Consider the following 20,792-nt stretch of genomic DNA (forward strand, 5'->3'; position numbering starts at 1 on the left):
AGTTGCTCTAAAATCTGATGCAGGTTCAATCCTAAGCAACCCATATGGTACCCCAAGCACCTCCAGGAGTAATTTCTGAGTGCATAGCTGGAGTAACCCCTGAGTATCCTGAGGTAAAGCAAACACACAAAAACTAATAAATAAAAATTCTTAAGCTTTCATATTAATTAACACCTATCTTCCTTCTACTTTTTTTGCTGCTTTAAATGTAGTTGTTAATATTGTATAAAAGTTATGACAGGACTTTATGTTAATACTCAGGGTAGACCTTTGGTCTTACCCTCAAATGCAGGAGTCTTTATAGAAATTATTGATTTTCTTTTATTTTCCTAAACATTTTGCAGTCAGTTTTCTAAAACATTTAGGCAATCAAAAAATAGGCGTCAAGTATATATATATATATATATATATATATATATATATATATATTATAAGCATATAAATTTTCTTTAAATATAAGACAAATGAATATATTTGATAAATAAATCATATATTTAATTCAAATAAATATTATATTTTTTGAAATTACCTTAAGTTAATAATTTCCTTTAAGTGTTGATCTGAAAGGCTTAAAACTTACATTGTTCATTACCTCTTTCAGTATATCAACTAGAATCATGTAAATATAAATGCCTGCAATGCTACAAAAATTTCCTCTACTCATTTAATTAATAACTTGCCCTACTTATTGTCCTAGAAGGAAGAGAAAAATTTATTCACTTAATCTTTAATATAGATTATCATGAAATACTTTCATAGTCTATTTCAGTTTAAGCAATAAAAATTAGCAATGCTTCTTGCTCAAATAAATTTATGACTATGTATATGGAAGGTCACATTTGGGTGATCCGGAGAACTAAAAAGGAAAGTTAGATTTTCATGGTAAGCGGTAGGAACCTAATGTCAAATAAATAGAATTTGTCAGAGGAGACTTTTTTAAAAAAAAATGTGAAACAGTGCATGTAAATACCTGGAAGAAGAGTATTTTAATCATTAGTAAGGAAGACTATGCCATGGGGGATGGATGAGGACTACCATTTGAGGAAAATCTGGGGGCCAGTATTATTTGAATAGCTTGAGAAATGAGAATAGTAAAATCGGAAGCAGAGATTACAAGAGCTTTACTAATAGCTTATTTTAAAAATCTATAACATGCTTTCTGAAAATAGATGTGTAAATAGTAAAGAAAGAAATTCAAAGACTTCTTGACTTCTAGCAAAAAATGATGGGAGCTTTGAGTTTAGAGAGCTACGAGGACATGTGGACTTTGTCTTGCATTTATATTACCCAAGTTTGATATCTGGTAATCCATATGGTCACCAGAGACCTGCCAGGAGTGGTTCCTGAGACCAGAGCCAGGGGTAAGCACTGAATATTGTCAGATGTAGCCTCTTTCTCATCTCTCAAAAATAAGATGATGGGAGCTTAGACTTTTATGATAGTACTGGGAATTCTAAAAGAGTGAGACTCTAAATATTAGAATAAACAATGTGTTTTATTGTTTTTCCCCTTGTTCTTCTCCACCCTCTTAAGTAATGTTTCTTTAATTCTGTTCACTAGCTTTGCCATTCAAATCTTTAGACTTCTTCCCTAGATCTGGCATGGTTCCTTATTCTCTTTACTTAACTCCATAATATCTTGATAATCTGTAAAGATTTGAATATGATGTAAGTCTTTGATTTTTTTGTTTTCATTGCATTATTTTTATATTCTACAATTATCCAATTGTAAAGTAAATATTAGCTTGTGAGAAGAAAATCCTCTTTTCATTAAAATAACGTTTTCTGAGTGCTAGAGTAAATGTATAGTGTTAGGATAATTGTCTTGCACATGGACATGGTTGACCTGAGTTTTGTCTCCAGTAGTCATTATGGTTCCCTGAGCACTACCAGGAGAGATTCCTGAGTGAAAAGCCAGGAGTAAGCCCTGAGTATAGCCAGGTGTGGCCCAGAAACAAAATGAAAGTTTTCTGTTAATTTGACAGTATAAACCAATGTCCACTACAAATTGCCCTCAATTTATCAACTTATTTTAAAAGACTACTAGTTTTAACTTAAATTAGTAGTTAATTCAATAACTACTAAATTCAATAGCAAATTCCTATATAATTTCATTTGGTCATTTTATCTTATTTTGCAAGAAAACAAAACATCAGTTGTGTAGATTTTAGAATTGTTTAAATTTAAGTGACTTTTAAAAAATTTTATGTTAGTTATACTTATATTGTAATATTTTGATTAATGGGCATAAGTTTCTTGGAAGAGATCAATGGGTCATTTTTTGAAAACATAAATTTAACATGATGAAACCAAGGACAGACCTTATGTAATGCATCATGAGAGCAAGTTAATGAAAACAAAATAGTAATTACCCAAGGGAACCTATTAAAATGTTTGAGAGGTTCTCTGTTATGTTTACATTTAGTTAATAGTTTTTTTTTAAAGAAAGATATGATAATGTTGCTAACCAGTGAGGTAGGATGTCTCTTGGGATCCAGCTTTGCATAAAAGCCAGACAGGCAGTCGATTGAGCACTCCTGACTCAAAATAAGAGTAAATCTCTGAGGCATAATGAAATCCTAAGGGCAATATTTATAACCCATGTCTTAGATAAAAAGTTTATTTTTCTAATTAGGATATATAATGATTTTTCTTGCCTTAATCATAAAAGTACTTAATTTTAAGACTAGCAAAAATTGGATTTAAAGAGATAGTATGTGGGTTGTCTTGCATATAGCAAACCACAATTTGATATTTGGTATCATATGTTCCCCATATATCTCTAAAAAGTAATCCCAAAGCACAGAGGCAGAAATAGCACTTCAAAGACCACTGGCTATGGCCCAAATGACCTCTCAAACATACTCACAAATACACAAACACATACAATATACACATGGAGCTGATTAATTTAATCTCAGCTAATAAATTCTAAAACAAATCAATAATGTTTTTCTCTAGTTATTATATTTGAAAGAGACAAATTAGTTTGTGCATAATTTTTGTTTGGTTTAGTTTTTGGGTTGTTTTGTTTTGTTTTGTGACATACCTGATAGTGCTCAGGCTCAAATTCTGACTTTGTTCTCAGGAATCACTTCTGGCAGGCATGAGGATATGGGATGCCAGAGATTGAACCCAGGTCTACTCTGTGCAAGGCAAATGCCCTACCCACTGTACTATCACTCTGGTCCATAAAATCTGTTAATATTAAAATATATTCTAAAGTGGACTTGAGAGATAGTACATCAGGTAAAGTGTTTACTTTGCATGTAAACAACCTGTTTATATCTATTTCACCATTTGCAGTCCCTCAAATATCACAAGGATTGATTCCTGAGTGCAGAAAAAGAAGTAAGCCCTGAGCATCATAGAGTTTGGCCCCAAAACAAACAACAAAAATTTGAAAGACTCAAACTATTTTTGTGCATGTGGAAAGTATTTTATCTTAAATTTACATTGCTTTCTGTTGTTTTATGCCAACTGAGTATCTTATAGACTTTTTTTGGATATAGAATTTTATATAGTATTATATTGTGTATTTTACTGTACTAAATATAGAAAATTATTTTAATTATAACGAAGATAAATTTAGATATTAGGCTATAAAAGCCATAATGTTCTAAAATTAAAGCCACTTTTCTATATTTTATTTATCCTGTTCATTTTTTATACAATTGTGTAAATCAGAGAATTCACAGATATTTGGCTTTTCAGCTATTAACTAATGCTAAGAAGATTTTAGAGTTATTTTAGGGGAAAGTATTTCTGTTCTTAACTAACACTGCATAGCATTTCAATCTTTGTAGATGAAACAAAAAATTCAGTAGAAATAACAGAACTGAAAAACTTGGTAAACAAAATGTGAGCACTCAGAACTGGAGCTGTGGCACAAGTGGTAAGGCATTTGCCTTGCATACACTAACCTAGGACGGAGTGTGCTTTGATCCCCCAGTGTCCCTGTGGTTCTCCAACCCCTGAGTGTCACCAGGTGTGCCCCTCCAAACAAAACAAAACAAAACAAAACAAAACAAAACAAAACAAAATACGAGAACTCACTAGAAGGCCTCACCAACAGAGTACTAGCTGCTGAATACAGAATCAGAGTGCTCAACAATGAGCTTCATAACACCTCAGACATAAAAGTGAATGGAATAAGTTTTAAAATAAATGAACAGCTGAAAGAGTATTTTAACATGAATTTAAGAAGATCCGTATAAGTATCTTCAGCATCCCAGAGGGCCAGAAAGACAAACTCCATGAAGAAGCAATAGTCAAAAATATCATTGCTGTCTCTGGAGTGGTGGTGCAAGCGGTAAGGCATTTGCCTTGTATGCACTAACTCTAGGACGAACTGCAATTTGATCCCCCAACTTCCCATATGGTCCCCCTAAACCAGGAACTGTATATTAGAATATATTTAATTATATATTCTATTTAATTTAATATCATATTTTAAAATAATATATAATGATATACATATAATATAATAATATACATATTTATATTAATATTTTTATTTATATATATTTACATATAATATATATCTTTGCTGAGAAGTTTCCAGAACTGTAGAGCACACATAACCTGGATGCAGGTAAAAGAGATCCAAGTAAAAATATCCCACAACACATCCTAATTTGAATGATAAAAACCATAGATAGAGATAGATCACTGAAAGCAGCAATACAAAAAAAAAAAAGGAAATCACTTATAGCAGATTTACCAAAGACAATCTTTGAGTCACAAAAACAGTGGTGGGATATATTGAAAAACTCAAGGAAATGAACGCCTCATCAAGAATACTTTACCCAACCAGACTCATCTTAGCTTTCAAGTAACTTACACAGCTTTATAGATAAACAACAAATCAAGAACTATATAGATTCAAACCACCTATAAAATAAAAAACCAAAATGGATAATTTAAAGCAAAAAAAAATCTCACAACACACAAAACTTTTAAAAAAAAACATGGCACAGAATTCCATGACAATAAAATCCCACAATGTTAGTAGGCTAAATATAGCAAATAAGAGATACAGATTGAAAAAATGGATCATAAAATTGAATCCAGTGTTTTGCTGCCTGCAAGAAACACATTTGAATAGTCAGAGCAAACATAGACTTAAAATCAAAGGTTAGAGGACTATCTTTCAAATAATCTCTCCTTTAAAAAGGTTGGTCGGTCATACTAGTATCATATGGCATAGATGTTAGGCTCAAAAGGGTTGTAAGATACAAATAGGGTCATTTCTTAACCATTAAGTAATATGTACATCAAGAAGAAATCACTCTCCTAAATATATACACCCAACATGGGACCAGCAAATACTTAAAACTACTACTAATGAACTAGATGAAATACATTAATAGTAACACAATAGTAGTTGGAGACTTCAAAACTGTTTTATCACCTCTAAATAGATCAACCATGCAAAGAAATACTGGCTTTGAAGGAAAAAATGGAAGAGAGGGAAGTTTGTAGAAAGCAGTATAGGTCTATTTACTCCCCCCAAAGCTGAATACACATTCTATTTCAATGCACATGAAACATTCTCCAAGAGAGAACACATAATAGCCTAGAAAATATACTTCCTTATAATCAAAATTATGGAAAGTATATCAGCTGCTTTTTCAGACTGTAACACATTGAATATAAAATTGAACTACAAAGAAAAATTGAGAAATAACTCTAACAGCTAGAAATTAAATACTTCATTTCTGACCAATGCATGGGTCAAAGAAGAAATCAAAAGTTTGCTGGAAACAAACAAAAATGACAAAATAGACAATCAATTCGTGGAAAACTGCATAAGCAGTAAAAGTAGACAATCAGTTCATGGGAAACTGCAAAACAGTAAGAGGGATGTTTATAGCTCTTCAAGATTTCACCAGGAAGGGAAAAAAATGACTCACATAAACTAGACTGCACATATTAAGTAAATAGAAAAAAAAAAGACCAACAATATAACAAGAAGCAGAAGGGAGAAAGGAAATAATAAAACTTAGTGCAAAAATGAATGAAATGAAGGGATAGTTGGATTTCCAGAGGGGAGACGGGGGAAGGTATATGGGAGGGGTATGCAGGGAGAGAAAAGAGAAAATACCTTAGAAAGAAAGGGAGAAGAGAAAGGGGAAAAAGTAAAGAGAAGAATAGAATTAAAAAAAAAAGTAGTGAGAAGAGAGGAGAGATTAGCAAGGGAATGCTGGTTAGGTTGAATGTGTTCAAAGAATAGAGCCTGTAGTTTAAGTCTGTACATCGCAGGCACTGCTTCAGTGGTCTGACTGGTCACGTGCTTCAATTCCTAAAAGAAGGTATAACCTAGAGATAAAGTGTATGTTAGAGAGTTTTCTGGTGGCCATCTCGTAGTGCAAGCAAGGTATGGTATCTCGTGTGGTATCCCGAGTTGCCATCTTAGTTTGTCCGCCCTTTGTATCCAAGGGCGCCTGTGGACAGAAAAGCTGAGAGGTTATTTAAAATATAGTAAGATAAAGGCATTAAAACATAGTGTTATGGTATGTTGCCATTGCAGTCGTGATTTCCCTTGGTGTTCTATACTTGTGTTCCTGTATACGAACTCTAAGGGATTATTGTGGGCCTTTGTTTTAGAAGTCTGATTACATACCTGTTCTCTCTATGCTGTTGTTTCTGTTGTTGCTGTTTTCTTTGTGGTATAATGTGTTGTCAAGAGTTTGTGTTGCTCCTTTTTCATGAATTTTGGACACTGCTCCCACGTATATGTTGAGTATTACAGTGTTCGAAGTTTCTACCCTGTTAAACCCTGTTATTTGATTGTTAGGTATTAGTTGTGTATAAACTATATGTTCTAGGTGTTTCAGAATAGTGCAACCATTCTGTGTTTATCTTTTGTCTTCTGACTTACTTCATTTAACATAACATGATCTAGGTCCATCCATGTTGCTGCAAAGTCTGTGATTGTATCATTTCTGACTGCCATGTAATATTCCATTGTGTATATGTACCACATCTTAATGATCCATTCATCTGTTGTTGGACATCGAGGTTGGTTCCACGATTTGGCTATTATACTGAGTGCTGCGATAAATAGTGGGGTGCATACGTATTTTGGAATGAATGTCCTTCCATCTTGGGGGTATATGCCTAGGAGAGCAATTGCTGGGTCAAATGGCAGCTCAATTCTGAGTTCTTTGAGCACTCTCCAGACTTTTCTCCATAGATGTTGGACTAGGGGGCATTCCCACCAGCAGTGGATGAGAGTTCCTTTCATACTGCATCCCCGCCAACAAAGGTTGTTTCCATTATTTTTGATGTGAGCCATCCTCACTGGTGTAACTGATTTTATGTAAATATGTACCTAAAATATTATTGTCAACACTACGTAAACCACTATGATCAAAATAAAAATTTAAAAAAATGAATGAAATGGAACAAAAAATATAATAATCCAAAAATCCAAGGAAACCAAGAGTTGGTTCTTTGAAAAATAAAAATGATTGATAAATCATTAGCAAGACTCAAAAAGAAAGAAAGAGAACCCTATTAAGCCAAATTAAAATGAAAGGGGGGAATCATAGCAGATACCATATACTTTCAAAGGACCATCAAAGATTACTTTGAGTATCTCTTTGCCACAAAATGAGAGAAATAAGAAAAAAAATGGATGAATCCTTGGACTTCTATAAGGTAGCAAGATTGAACCAATATGATTAGGAATGCTTGAACAGACCTATCATTGTAAAGAAATTGAAACAGTAAACAAAAGTCTCCCCTAAAACAAAAACCCAGAAAATATGAGTTCACTAATGAATTCTTTCAAACTCATTTTGGGGGGAGGTTTTGGACCACACCCAGTGATGCTCAGGGGTTACTCCTGACTATGCAGTCAGAAATCGCTCCTGGCTCATTGGACCATTTGGGACTCTGGGGATCGAACTCAGGTCCTTCCTGGGTCAGCCATGTGCAAGGCAAATGTCCTACCGCTGTGCTATTGCTCTGTTCCTTTCAAACTCTTAAAAAGAACATACTACCAATCCTTTGCAGTCTTTTCCTTTTCTAGAAAATTGAAAAAAAACATAAACACTCCCAATTTCTATGAAGCTGACATAATGCTTATTCCAAAAGCAGACAGAGACACCATAAAAAGAGAATGAGTGCATATCAGAGAACCTCAACAATATATTAGCAAATAGAATTCACCAACTCATACACCATGACTAAAAATTATTCATTCCAGTGATAGAAAGATGCTTTAATGTAAATGCAAGCCAATCAACATAAAACACCATACCGAAAAAGAAAAAAATCACACGATCATATCAAGAAATTTAGAAAAAGCATTTAATAAGATCCAGCACATATGATTAAAAAGTTTCAACTAGATAGGAGTTGGAAGAATATTTCTCAATATAGTCATTTACCACAAATGCATAGTAAACATACTCAATGGGGAAAAATAAAAGCATTTCTCCTAAGACCAGGAACAAGATATGATTGCACACTATCACCAATTTTATTAAATAGAGTAATAAAGGAAAAAGATATAAAGAGTGTTCAGACAGAAAAGGAAGAAGTCATGGTATCACTATTTTCATATTATATAATATTATAATTAGAAAATACTAAAGATAGTATAATAATACTACAAAAAAGAATCTAGTAAAAATAATAAAGTGTCAGGCTACAAAATTAATATGTAAAAAACCATGGCTTCCCTGTATACATAAAATTTAAAAAATAGGTTATATAAAAAATAATTCTAACCACAATTATGCCTCAGAAAATCAAGAAACTTGAAATTAATTTAACTAAAGAGGTGAATTCCTATACATAGAAAATTTCAAAACACTGCTTCAAGAAACAAAAAATAAAAACACATTTCTAATAGAATTCGTATTGCTCATCAATTGGAAGAATTAACATAATTAAAATGACTATACTCCAATCATTATATAGATTTACTCAATCCCTATAGTGATACCCATGACATATTTTAAAGAAATAAACAAATTAGTCTGGAATATATATGGAAATATAAACCTCCATAAATAGCTTATGCAATCCATAGAAAGAAGATTGTAATCATCCTTTCCTCAACCTCAAATTGTACTATAAAATAGTAGTCAATAAAACTGCATCATATTGGAATAAAGACAGATCATCATATCAATGGAATAGAACTGAATATCTATGGAATAGAATTGAAATGGAAAAGAATAGACACTCAGGTGTATGATCAATTAATCTTCAATAAAGGAGCACAAAATATGAAGCAGAGCAAGAACAGTCTTTTCAACAAGTGGTGTTGGATAAATTCTTTAGGAAAAAAAAAGTACTCAGACCTCTTTTTAATGCCATCCACAAAAGTAAATCAAAATGAATTTAGGACCTTGATATCAGACCTAAAACCATAGAGGAAAATATAATCACCACTGACCAAGTAAGTAGAAACCACGATAAACAAATTGGACTACATTAAACTAAGAAGTTTTTGCACCTCAAAGGAAATGGTGAGCAGAAAATTAAGACTTCCATGGATTGGGAGAAATTATTCCCCCAATAACTACCTGATAAGGGGTTAATATCTTAGATTTATAAAACACTGGTAGAGCTAAATAAGACAAAAAAAAAAAACCCTCCAATCTCATAAAAAAAAAATAGAAAGAAGAGATAAACAGAAACTTCCTCAAAGAAGAAATATAAAAGGTACATAAAAAATGTTCCACATCATTAATTACTAGGGAGAGGCAAATCAAAATAATCATGAGATATCATCTCATGCCACAGAAACTGGTACTAATCAAAAAGCACAAGAACATTCAGTGCTGACATAGAGAAAAAAAGACATTTACTCACTGTTGGTAAAAATGTCCACTACTTCACCATTTTTGGAAAAAATTTGGACAGTCTTTGAAAATTTTTGAAATTGATCTTCCATATGAACCTACAATATCATTCCTGGGAATATACCTTATGGGTCCAAAAATACAATGTATAAAAATGCATTTGCACTCCTATGTTCATTGCAATACTTTTCACAATAGCCAGAATCTGTAAACAATCGAAGTGCCTAAGAGCAAATGAATGGATAAAGAAAATATGGTACATCTACACAATGAAATACTACTCAGCGGTTAGGATAACGAAGTAATGAAATTTCCTTATACATGGGTTGATATGAAGAATATAACGTTGAATGAAATGAGTCCAAGAAAAATAGACATAGAATTATTGCACTCATTTGTAATGTAATAAAAAAAGATTTGATGGTGATAATAGCCAAAGGCAATACAGACATGGGTCAGAAGGACCAGTCCATGGTATGAAACTTGCCATAAATAGTGAGGGAGTGCAGTTATGACAGAAAAAAGAGCACTATGATAATGATAGATGGAAATGATCACTCTGCACAAGATCTGGGTGCTGAAAAAGATAAAGTGATATGCATGATACCCTTTAAGTCACAATGTGGCAAACAGTGCCTAAAAGGAAAAAAGGAGTGGAAAGAGACAGAGAGAGGAAAAATAAAATTGTCTTACATAGAGGCAGGCAGGTGGTGGGAGAGTGTAGGGGTGATGGCAGGAGTGAAACTGGGGACATAGGTAGATGGAAGTGTTCACAAGTGAAGGGATATTTATTGTACACTGTATGACTTAAACTCATTTGTGAACAACATTGTAGCTGTGTATCTCATGGTTATTCATTTAAAAGTCTACTAAAAAAGGGGTCTGGAGGAATAGCACAGTGGTAAGGCATTTGCCTTGCATGTGGCAATCCCAGGATAGACCCAGTTTCAATTCCCAGCATCCCATATAGTACCCCCAAGCCTGCCAGGAGCTATTTCTGAGTGCAAAGCCAGGAGTAACCCCCTGAGTGTCACCAGGTATGGTCCCAAAGAACAAACAAACAAAAAAATGTACTCAAGAAAAAAAGAGAATTGCTAGCAAAAAGAAAGGGCAAAACAGATATTGTTTTAACCTTCAGGGAACTTAGGAGTTTCTAGAGAGGATAATTTAGCACATTAAATATGCATCATAACCAAAACACTAACAATAGAGAATAAGTATAGCTTATAACTTTAATATAGAGCAAGAAATTAAAGTGCTAGATAATAAATTAGCAAGATCATTTAAATTTATTTCAAATTTGTGAGGAAGCCATAAGGACATTGTCTAAAAGGTGTGCTTTATCAAAACAAATACCATTTTGTTTGTTTGTTTTTTGTTTATTTTTGCCACACCCAATGATGCTCAGAGGTTATTTCTGGCTATGCGCTCAGAAATTGCTCCTGGCTTGGAGGGATATATGGGACCCCAGGGATCAAACCGCAGTCTGCCCTAGGCTAGCGCCGGCAAGGTAGATGCCTTATTGCTCTGTGTCACCACTCTTACCCCCTATTTTGTTATTATAAGATGTATAGCTTATGATGGTCTAAAGCAATTACTTGGCACAGTGTCATATACAAATTTAACAGTGTTGGTTATAGAATTTGATATCTGAATATATGATGAGTTTTATTAACAACATTTCTTCAATCAAGAAGTTATAGTAGTGGGGCTAGAGCATAGCAGTAAGGCGTTTGCCTTGCAAGCTGCCAACTTGGGCAGACCCAGGTTTGATCCCTGACAGCCCATAAGGTCCCTCAAGCCTGCCAGGAGCGATTTCTAAATGCAGAGCCAGGAGTAACCCCTGAGCACCACTGGGTGTGGCCCAAACTAAAATAGAAAAGCAAAAAGAAAAACAAAATAACAAAAAAAAAATTACCGCAAAATTTTAGTAATAGCAGCCATAGTACAAAACAAAATGCCAAGTGCTCTCCCACTTTTTCTGCAAGTGAAATTTTTTATATAAAATTTTAAAGAGCAAGTTAATTTAGTTCCTCTTGTTTAGGGAAAAAAGGGAAAATCGTTGGCCACACCTGGCAATTCTCAGGGCTTTACTCCTGTTTTCCACTCAGCAATCATTCCTAGTGTGATCAGGGGATCATATATGGTGCCAGGAATCAAGTTTATTTTGAATGCAATCAAGGTAAGTACCCTATTTGCTCTACTATCCTGCTGTCCTCATAGTTTATCTTTTGAAAATCTTTTTTCTTCCAAGTGATTCTGATGACATTTAAAGAACTTTCAAAAATTTTAAATTTAACTCTAAGTTCTCAATTATCTCTCTGGGTCTCTTTTGTTTAGGCTTTAGCTCACCAGGCCTACATTTATTTCCTTCAAAGCATCTCTTTTACTTCTGCTTTCTCTACCTCTTTTCTACTCCTTGCCTCTTTTAATATTTTTCTTCCATTTGTCTCAGTGTTTCTTTAATAATCAGTTCTCTAATAAAAATTATATCATTTTATGAGTTTTAATGATAAAAAGGATAAGTGACTCACATACTTTAAAATAAAAAATAACATTATTGTTAGTTCCTAGAGATCATAGAATAAATGTTTCTTTTGTATTTGTGGAAAATTTTGTTTTTGTGGAAAACCAAATATTGAATTGGGAATAAGTAAAATTAAACTGAAATTTTTGTGGTATTAATTTACTTATTATTTTTAAGTTACTACTGTAGTCAGTACTTCTTTGGTATAAATTGTTTTTATTATAATTTAGGTAAACATAGTTATAATAGTATTGAAGCTTATGTTATTGATGTACCTCATTACCACAAAGTGCCCAATTTCCTCTAACATTGTCCTTCTGTCAAATATAAGTACCATGGAAAAGAAACTTAGAGGCTATTTTCATAACAATCCCACTCAACAATGAAATGAACAAATTTTTGCTGGGTCAGGTTTTTAAAATCTTGAGTAAGGAAAGAGCAGTTATTTGGGTAATGACTGTGTATCATAATATAATGGCTACAAATATTACAGGATTTTACTGTTTTATTGATATTACCTATATCAATCCCATAAGTGTACTTTAAAAGATCAGCAAGCTGTGGTTTATATTATTTTTTATTTGGATGAATCAAAATTAATAAAAAATCATTAGATTTTGTAGTGTGAAAAGCTCCACCATGCCTGGTTTCCAATACTGAGATGACTGTCATGATTGTGGAATTGGAGACAGATTCATAGTATCTTAATGGTATATATACCTTAACTGGTATATATTCAATGCTAAAAATATAGAAGCATATTCCAGAACATCTATAATAATAAATTTTGGTCACATGATTGGTACTTTAGTATTTGTCACCTTTTAAAAGATGATTTATCTACATTTCAATTTGTTGAATTTAAGCAAAGTATATTATCATCAAAAACATTTATGTACCCATTCAACCAACCTGATAGAACAAAAACTAACCTGTTCCAAGCATAAGAAAACTGCCAACAAACCATACTGTTAGATAAAAATACTACTCTTTGAGATGTTCAACATATGAGCAGACTCTTTTAGATTTTATATTGTCCAAGCAAACACAATTAACCTAACAAATTATTTTAAACCTCTCTCATTTACACACTCATCTAAATGCAAATAGATACATATTCTTTGTTTTTCTAGAAAACTCTGACTAATTCAAATGTAAAAAAAATATTAACATTTATTGAATTTCTTGAATTGGTTGCTTATTGTTTTTATGTACTTTTCAAATGATGTGTTTTAAAATATTTACTCTACAGATTATTGGGGAGAATCTTTAGAAACTTTCTTTTTTAACTTTGGTTTTGATGTCATACCCAACAGTGCTAGGGGGACCAAACAGTGGTGGGTATCAAAGCCAGGATTCCTATATACAAAGCATATATCACAGAACCTTGATTTATCTCCTGGACTAGAAAACTTCCTTTTTCATTATAGCATATAAACATTAAACTACACCTGATTTATATCTAAAACAGTAAGCAGTAAGAAAATAGTATGTCACAGTTATACAAATAAATCTTCATCAATCCAAAAATAAAATAGTCTTATTTTAATATTATATATATTATGTTTTATTATGACCACTTTTAATAACACATCCGTAAAATTCCTGCTCAACCTCATGTTACCAAGAGCCAGTTTTCACTGCCTACAGCACACCACATAAATTTGTCCTTTAATATTTCTGTTCAAGAATATTCCAGACTTGACTCCTCTCTCCCCAATCTAAAAATATTTTTGTATGATCTCTTTTTTTGAGTACTGATCTTAGATGACACAAATATGCTCATGATTTCTACTTATCTTTTTATAGCTTCAATTTCCTCACTGAGCTTTATATTCAGCCCTCTAAGAATATAAATTCTAACCCTTAAACAAAAGTCTTACATGTATCTCAAACTCACTAATTTCCAATTAGCTCCTATTCCTGTAGTCATTGCTGGCATTCACTCAGTTGTTCTGTGCTTCTTTCTTGCTATTATATACCACATCTTGTTAATCACCAAATCCTCATTTTACTTGACAAAATTTTCCTGAAACATTTATTTCTCAGCTTCTTATTAAAGTTGTCTAGTCTACCACTCTTATAGGGATACTAACCCAGAAACTTAATTGGTTTTCTAATTCTTTTTTTCTTTATTCCTATATAGTTGTTTTACCATCTTATTTGACACACAAATTTTAAATTTATTTATATAAACTTTAAACTGTCTTTATCTATATATATATACATATATATAATATTTACTAAAGTCCTTTAGTTGTTAGAAAATGTTTTAAATCATCTGACCAAGTTCTTTATTTCTCACCTCTGTCTCTTTATAATATTGTTCTCATCACAATTATGAACAGCTGGTAAGCAGTTATAATGCATGACACACTTCCTATTAGCCTACAATGTCACCCAAATTATTTTTGGCTAAAAATTCATTGTAGACTTAATCTCTTCCTATAATGTTCTTCTGCTTCTGTCTCAGTTATCAAACTAGGCTAAGTAACTTCTATGCTACCAAAATAATCCCTGCATCTGTCATTTTAGTTGTTTTACCCAATTGATTTACTTGTTTATAGCTATCTTTTTAAACAAAATCAAAAAGAAATTCCTTAATAATCTGGACGTATAAACATAGCTGAGTACATAGAAGTTATGATATATTTGATAGAGAAATAAATGAATATACTGAAAACCTTTAACAAGATAGTTCTGTTTTTTCATATTAGAATATTTTGTACCAAGGATTCCAGTGCAAGACTTACTTTCACTTGTAGTTTTAAAAATGTCATCTGCTTTGACTAATCAAGATTTATTTTATCTGAACTTGATTTTAGAAGCTTCAACTAAGCTTATTTATATTTTTAAATTTGGCTGTTTTTAAAGAACTAGTATATTGGAATTAGTATGGAATTATAGTGTAGGTGTAATTATAGAATTACATATATATCATTAGAATATTAGAGAAAATTAATTCATATTTTAGTTCATTTATTTACTCATGCTTCAAATAATAATTGAATGTTCATTATGTATCAGCATAGTATTAATAGAACAATTGTGAACCCATGGTAAATCTCATCTGTATGATACACTGGGTTAAATTAATGGTAGCAAAACTGAAGATTGTAATAATAGGAACTTGGTAGATGTGCCAGAGATATAATACAGAAGTTAAAGTACTTTCACTTGAATATGGCCAATCTGGGTTGGACCTGGCACTACATAAGGTCCTTCAAGTCCATCAAGAATGGTCTCTAAGCCAAAAGTCAGGATTAAATCCTGATCACTGCTCAAACCAAAGAAACATAAAGCAAAAATATTAGTATTCTCAACAGTGTTACAAGAAACAAACAACCCCATCAAAAATGAGTAAAAGTGATCAACAGAAACTTTTTCAAAAATGTACAGAATAAAAAGCAATAGTACAGTGGATAGGGCATTCGCCTTTAATACTCACCAACCAGAATTTTATCCCTTTCATTTATTTGGTCCCCCAAGTCATGCCATGAGCCAAGCTCAGAGCCAATTCCTGAGCAGAGCCAAGTGTGACCTCAAAATAATAAACAAGGGACCGGAGAGTTAAAGTGGAGGTAGGGATTTTGCCTTGCATGCAGAAGGACGGTGGTTTGAATCCGGCATCCCATATTGTCCCCCGAGCTTGCCAGGAGCGATTTCTAAGTGTAGAGCCAGGAGTAACCCCTGAGCACTGTTGGTTGTGACCCAAAAACCAAAAATAAAATAAAATAAACCAAAAAAAGTCATACAAAAGATATAAGGAAAATACAATGCAGCACTATCATCAGGAAAATGCAAATCAAAACAATGAGAGATAACATCTCACATCAGTGAGATTGGCACATAATCAAAAAAGAACAAATACTTTGTTGGTATGGATATGGAGGAAAATGACCATTCAATACTAGTGAGAATGTTGACTGGTCCAGTTTTTTGAAAAACAATAAGGACACAGGATGATCTCTCTCATATGCGGGATATAAAGAAACATAGCAATGGTATGTATATAGCAATGGTATAACAAATACCTAAGACAAAAGAAACTTCTTCAGGAGGAAGGTTACTACTAGGGCTGGGATGAGATAAAGGTAGAGGAATACCCTGGTAGAGGGTATGCTGGAATGTTTTATCACCAAAACGCTACCTTTAACAGTTTTGCAAGTCAAGGTGTATAAAATAAAATATAATAAAATAAAATACATTATGTTAAAATTACCTAAAAATACTAAAAAAATAAAACTACCATAAACAGTAAGGAAAACACAGAAGTTAACAACAAAATGGAGTCTACTTTAAGCTGTATGTGTAGTTTTGTAATCATTGGGTTGAGGAACTGTCATAGGGAATCTCTGCTTCCAAAAATATATCTAAGCACTTTGTTTATAAATATTTTATATTTATTATAAATATCAAAATTTTAAATCCATGTCTTTCTTAACAGATTGTGTAAGGAGGTTCACATGCTGTCAAGTTAACATAGAATCAGGGAAAGGAAAAATCTGGTGGAACATCAGGAAAACCTGCTACCGAATAGTTGAGCACAACTGGTTTGAAAGTTTCATTGTTCTCATGATCTTGCTCAGCAGCGGTGCTCTGGTAAGTGACAATCTAACAACTAAAGCAGTGTACAGTATTTTAAAGGTGAGTAGTAAATAAAATATTACAACTTATTTTGACCAAAACTCAATCTCTGTAATTTAAATCAAGGACAGAATTTTAGTTTAGCTCAGTAAATATTTAATCAGCATCATTACATCTTAATACATCTTAATACATCTTGCTGTCCTGAATTCAAAGACGGAAAAAAGCACTTTTCTCTAGAAATAAAGACATTAATTGGGAAGAGAGAGGTGCACGTTGATATAAAACAGGGATGTGTTTTTTTTTTTTTTTTTTTTGGTTTTTGGGCCACACCCGGCGGTGCTCAGGGGTTACTCCTGGCTGTCTGCTCAGAAATAGCTCCTGGCAGGCACGGGGACCATATGGGACACCGGGATTCGAACCAACCACCTTTTGGTCCTGGATCGGCTGCTTGCAAGGCAAACGCCGCTGTGCTATCTCTCCGGGCCCAGGGATGTGTTTTTAAGTGAAGCATATGTACATGGCAAAACTCTGGTAAAGAGAACAGTTATCTGCCTCGGGTTTCAGAAAGGTAGACAAATAGATAACTTTTTTTTTACTAAATTTAGAAAGATTATAGGAATTTTCCAGTTAGGAAAGATGTGCTAAGAGAACAAGTAGACAATGTATAGACATATAAAACTTTAGAAATCAAAAGGTATTAACAGATGGAAATACATTAAACTGAGAAGCTTCTGCACCTCAAAGGAAATAGTGCTCAGGATACAAGAGCCACCCACTGAGTGGGAGAAACTATTCACCCAATACCCATCAGATAAGGGGCTAATCTCCAAAATATACAAGGCACTGACAGAACTTTACAAGAAAAAAACATCTAATCCCATCAAAAAAATGGGGAGAAGAAATGAACAGACACTTTGACAAAGAAGAAATACAAATGGCCAAAAGACACATGAAAAAGTGCTCCACATCACTAATCATCAGGGAAATGCAAATCAAAACAACGATGAGATACCACCTCACACCAGAGAATGGCACACATCACAAAGAATGAGAATAAACAGTGTTGGCGGGGATGTGGAGAGAAAGGAACTCTTATCCACTGCTGGTGGGAATGCCGTCTAGTTCAACCTTTATGGAAAGCAATATGGAAATTCCTCCAAAAACTGGAAATCGAGCTCCCATACGATCCAGCTATAACACTCCTAGGAATATACCCTAGGAATATAAAAATACAATACAAAAACCCCTTCCTTACACCTATATTCATTGCAGCACTATTTACCATAGCAAGACTCTGGAAACAACCAAGATGCCCTTCAACAGACGAATGGCTAAAGAAACTGTGGTACATATGCACAATGGAATATTATGCAGCTGTCAGGAGAGATGAAGTCATGAAATTTTCCTATACATGGATGTACACGGAATCTATTATGAAATAAGTCAGAGAGAGAGAAACGCAGAATGGTCTCACTCATCTATGGATTTTAAGAAAAATGAAAGACATTCTTGCAATAATAATTTTCAGACACAAAAGAGAAAAGAGCTGGAAGTTCCAGCTCACCTCAGGAAGCTCACCACAAATAGTGATGAGTTTAGTTAGAGAAATAACTACATTTTGAACTGTCCTAATAGAATGTATGAAGGAAATGGAGAGCCTGTTTAGAGTATAGGCGGGGGGTCGGGTGGGGAGGAGGGAGACTTGGGACATTGGTGATGGGAATGTTGCACTGGTGATGGGGGGTGTTCTTTACATGACTGAAACCCAAACACAATCATGTATGTAATCAAGGTGTTTAAATATAATAAATTAAAAAAAGAAATTAAAAGGTATTCAAGAAATTGAATGTATTCAATTTCAATTGAATAGTCAATACCCAATTAAAATATAAAAGAAACAATAGTTTCTGAGAGAACAAAGACTACCTAAAGTAGGAAGGAGCATAGGAAGGGAAAGGTCTCTGGAATGTGGTGAGTTTGACACTTTGATGATGGGCATGGAGTGGGCCCCAAATATAAAAAAAAAAAAAAAACTTACATTGCATTCTTTTAAAAATAATTTAACCTCAGCAAATTCATAATTTTAAGTAATATTGAAATTCAAATTTTAGTATGTGCTGCGTAAAGGAAGTAAATACAGGTAATATGGTAGTGTCCCGAAATATTGTGACAAAGATAAAGGATATCATAATCATACTGCATTTTGTAATAAGAGAAAATAGACATTAGTTTCAGGGTGATAATATGATAAATTTATTTCTCTTGTACATGTACTAACACCTTCAATAAAGGTAGAATGACTGGAGAGAGTTACAAGATCCCTGAACCATGTCTTATTTTTCCTTCCATCTTACTATAAAGGGCTTGAGCTAGAAGAAGTTAACTAATATATTACCATGGATTATCTAGTATAAATTTGTGTTTCTTGTGTTACCAGAATCATAAGCTTTAAGTTATACATGGACTGACATTTGAATAATACTTCCACAGGCTTTTGAAGATATATATATTGAAAAGAAAAAAACCATTAAGATTGTCCTTGAGTATGCTGACAAGATATTCACTTACATATTTATTTTGGAAATGCTTCTGAAATGGATAGCATATGGTTATAAAACATACTTCACCAATGCCTGGTGTTGGCTGGATTTCTTGATTGTTGATGTAGGTAATTTTGAGTAAATTTTAGATACTTTACCTAATTATTGTAGTATAAAAACTCTATTTTAAAATGTTAGTTTTATTTTAATTTTTTATCATTATTATTGTTTTTCTTTTGTTTTGTTTTGCTTTGTTTTGGGCTACACCCGGTGATGCTCAGGAGCTACTCCTGGTTATGCACTCAAAAATGGCTCCCGGTTTGGGGGATTATATGGAATGGTGGGGATTGACCCCAGGTCCCTCCTGGGTCAGCTGCATGCAAGGAAAATGCCCTACTGCTGCACTATCACTCCGCCCCCCCTTTTTTAATTTTTGGCTACAACCAGAGCTGCTTAGTTCTTACTCCTGGATTTGCACTGAGGTCATTCCTGCTTGGTTTTGAGGAATTATACTGGGATCAAACTCCTATCAGTTGCATGCATTGTAAGAGTATTATCTCCTTACTATTGCTTCAAGACCTATTTTTATTTTTTAATGCATTATAGTTGAGTAATGTATTTATATTACAGTGGTCTTGATATTATGCTTTGGAGAGATTTTGTTTTGTTTTGTTTTGTTTTTGACCATAATCACCAGTACTCAAGTGTTATTCCTGGTTTCATGCTAGGGATAAATCCTCATAACACACTTTATGGGATATCAGGAATTGAACCCAGTGCAAGACAAGTGTCCTACCAGTTGAACTATCTTTTCAGGTCCATTTATTTATGTTCTTTATGTATACAGTTAACTTCTCAAATCACCATCAGGCCCAAAATCTCCTCATCTACTTATCCCCAATAAGTACTCAATTTTTATTTAGCACCACAATTCTATCAGTTGATATTATCTATTTTCTTACTTTGTTTTGTATATGCATATATGTGTTTGTGCATCATGATCCAGTCATCTGCTAAGGAAACCTTGGTCATTTTCCTTAGATATTACAAATAATGCTGTGATAAACATTGTAGTGGATATACCATTTTGTTTACAGGTAGTTTTATAACATATTTTAAAATTAATATATTAATATTCTTTGGACATAGACACAGAAGAAGTAGATAGTTAAATAGTAGCTCTACTTTTAGCTTCTTTAGAAATGCATGCTATTTTCTAAAATAACTATGCAATTTACATTCCCAACAATCTGCATAAGAGTTCCTTTTCCAGGCTGGAGAGATAGCCTGGAGGTAAGGGCATTTGCCTTGC

The 20,792-nt window shown here is 33.2% G+C and overlaps 1 protein-coding gene and 1 long non-coding RNA gene across 2 annotated transcripts in view; one reads left to right on the forward strand and one right to left on the reverse strand.

Moving 5' to 3' along the window:
- Positions 1 to 20,792, forward strand: part of SCN9A (sodium voltage-gated channel alpha subunit 9) — a 183,234-nt gene that overhangs the window by 129,797 nt on the left and 32,645 nt on the right. The window contains exons 19-20 of the mRNA XM_049773376.1: positions 16,798 to 16,952; positions 19,431 to 19,604. Coding sequence (XP_049629333.1) covers positions 16,798 to 16,952; positions 19,431 to 19,604 — 329 coding nt within the window. The remainder of the gene's footprint in view (positions 1 to 16,797; positions 16,953 to 19,430; positions 19,605 to 20,792) is intronic.
- The window catches only part of LOC126009171 (uncharacterized), a 111,045-nt gene that overhangs the window by 2,163 nt on the left and 88,090 nt on the right, over positions 1 to 20,792 (reverse strand). The window lies entirely within an intron of this gene.

The sequence above is a fragment of the Suncus etruscus genome, chromosome 5, assembly GCF_024139225.1.
Source record: "Suncus etruscus isolate mSunEtr1 chromosome 5, mSunEtr1.pri.cur, whole genome shotgun sequence".
Classification (NCBI taxonomy): domain Eukaryota; kingdom Metazoa; phylum Chordata; class Mammalia; order Eulipotyphla; family Soricidae; genus Suncus; species Suncus etruscus.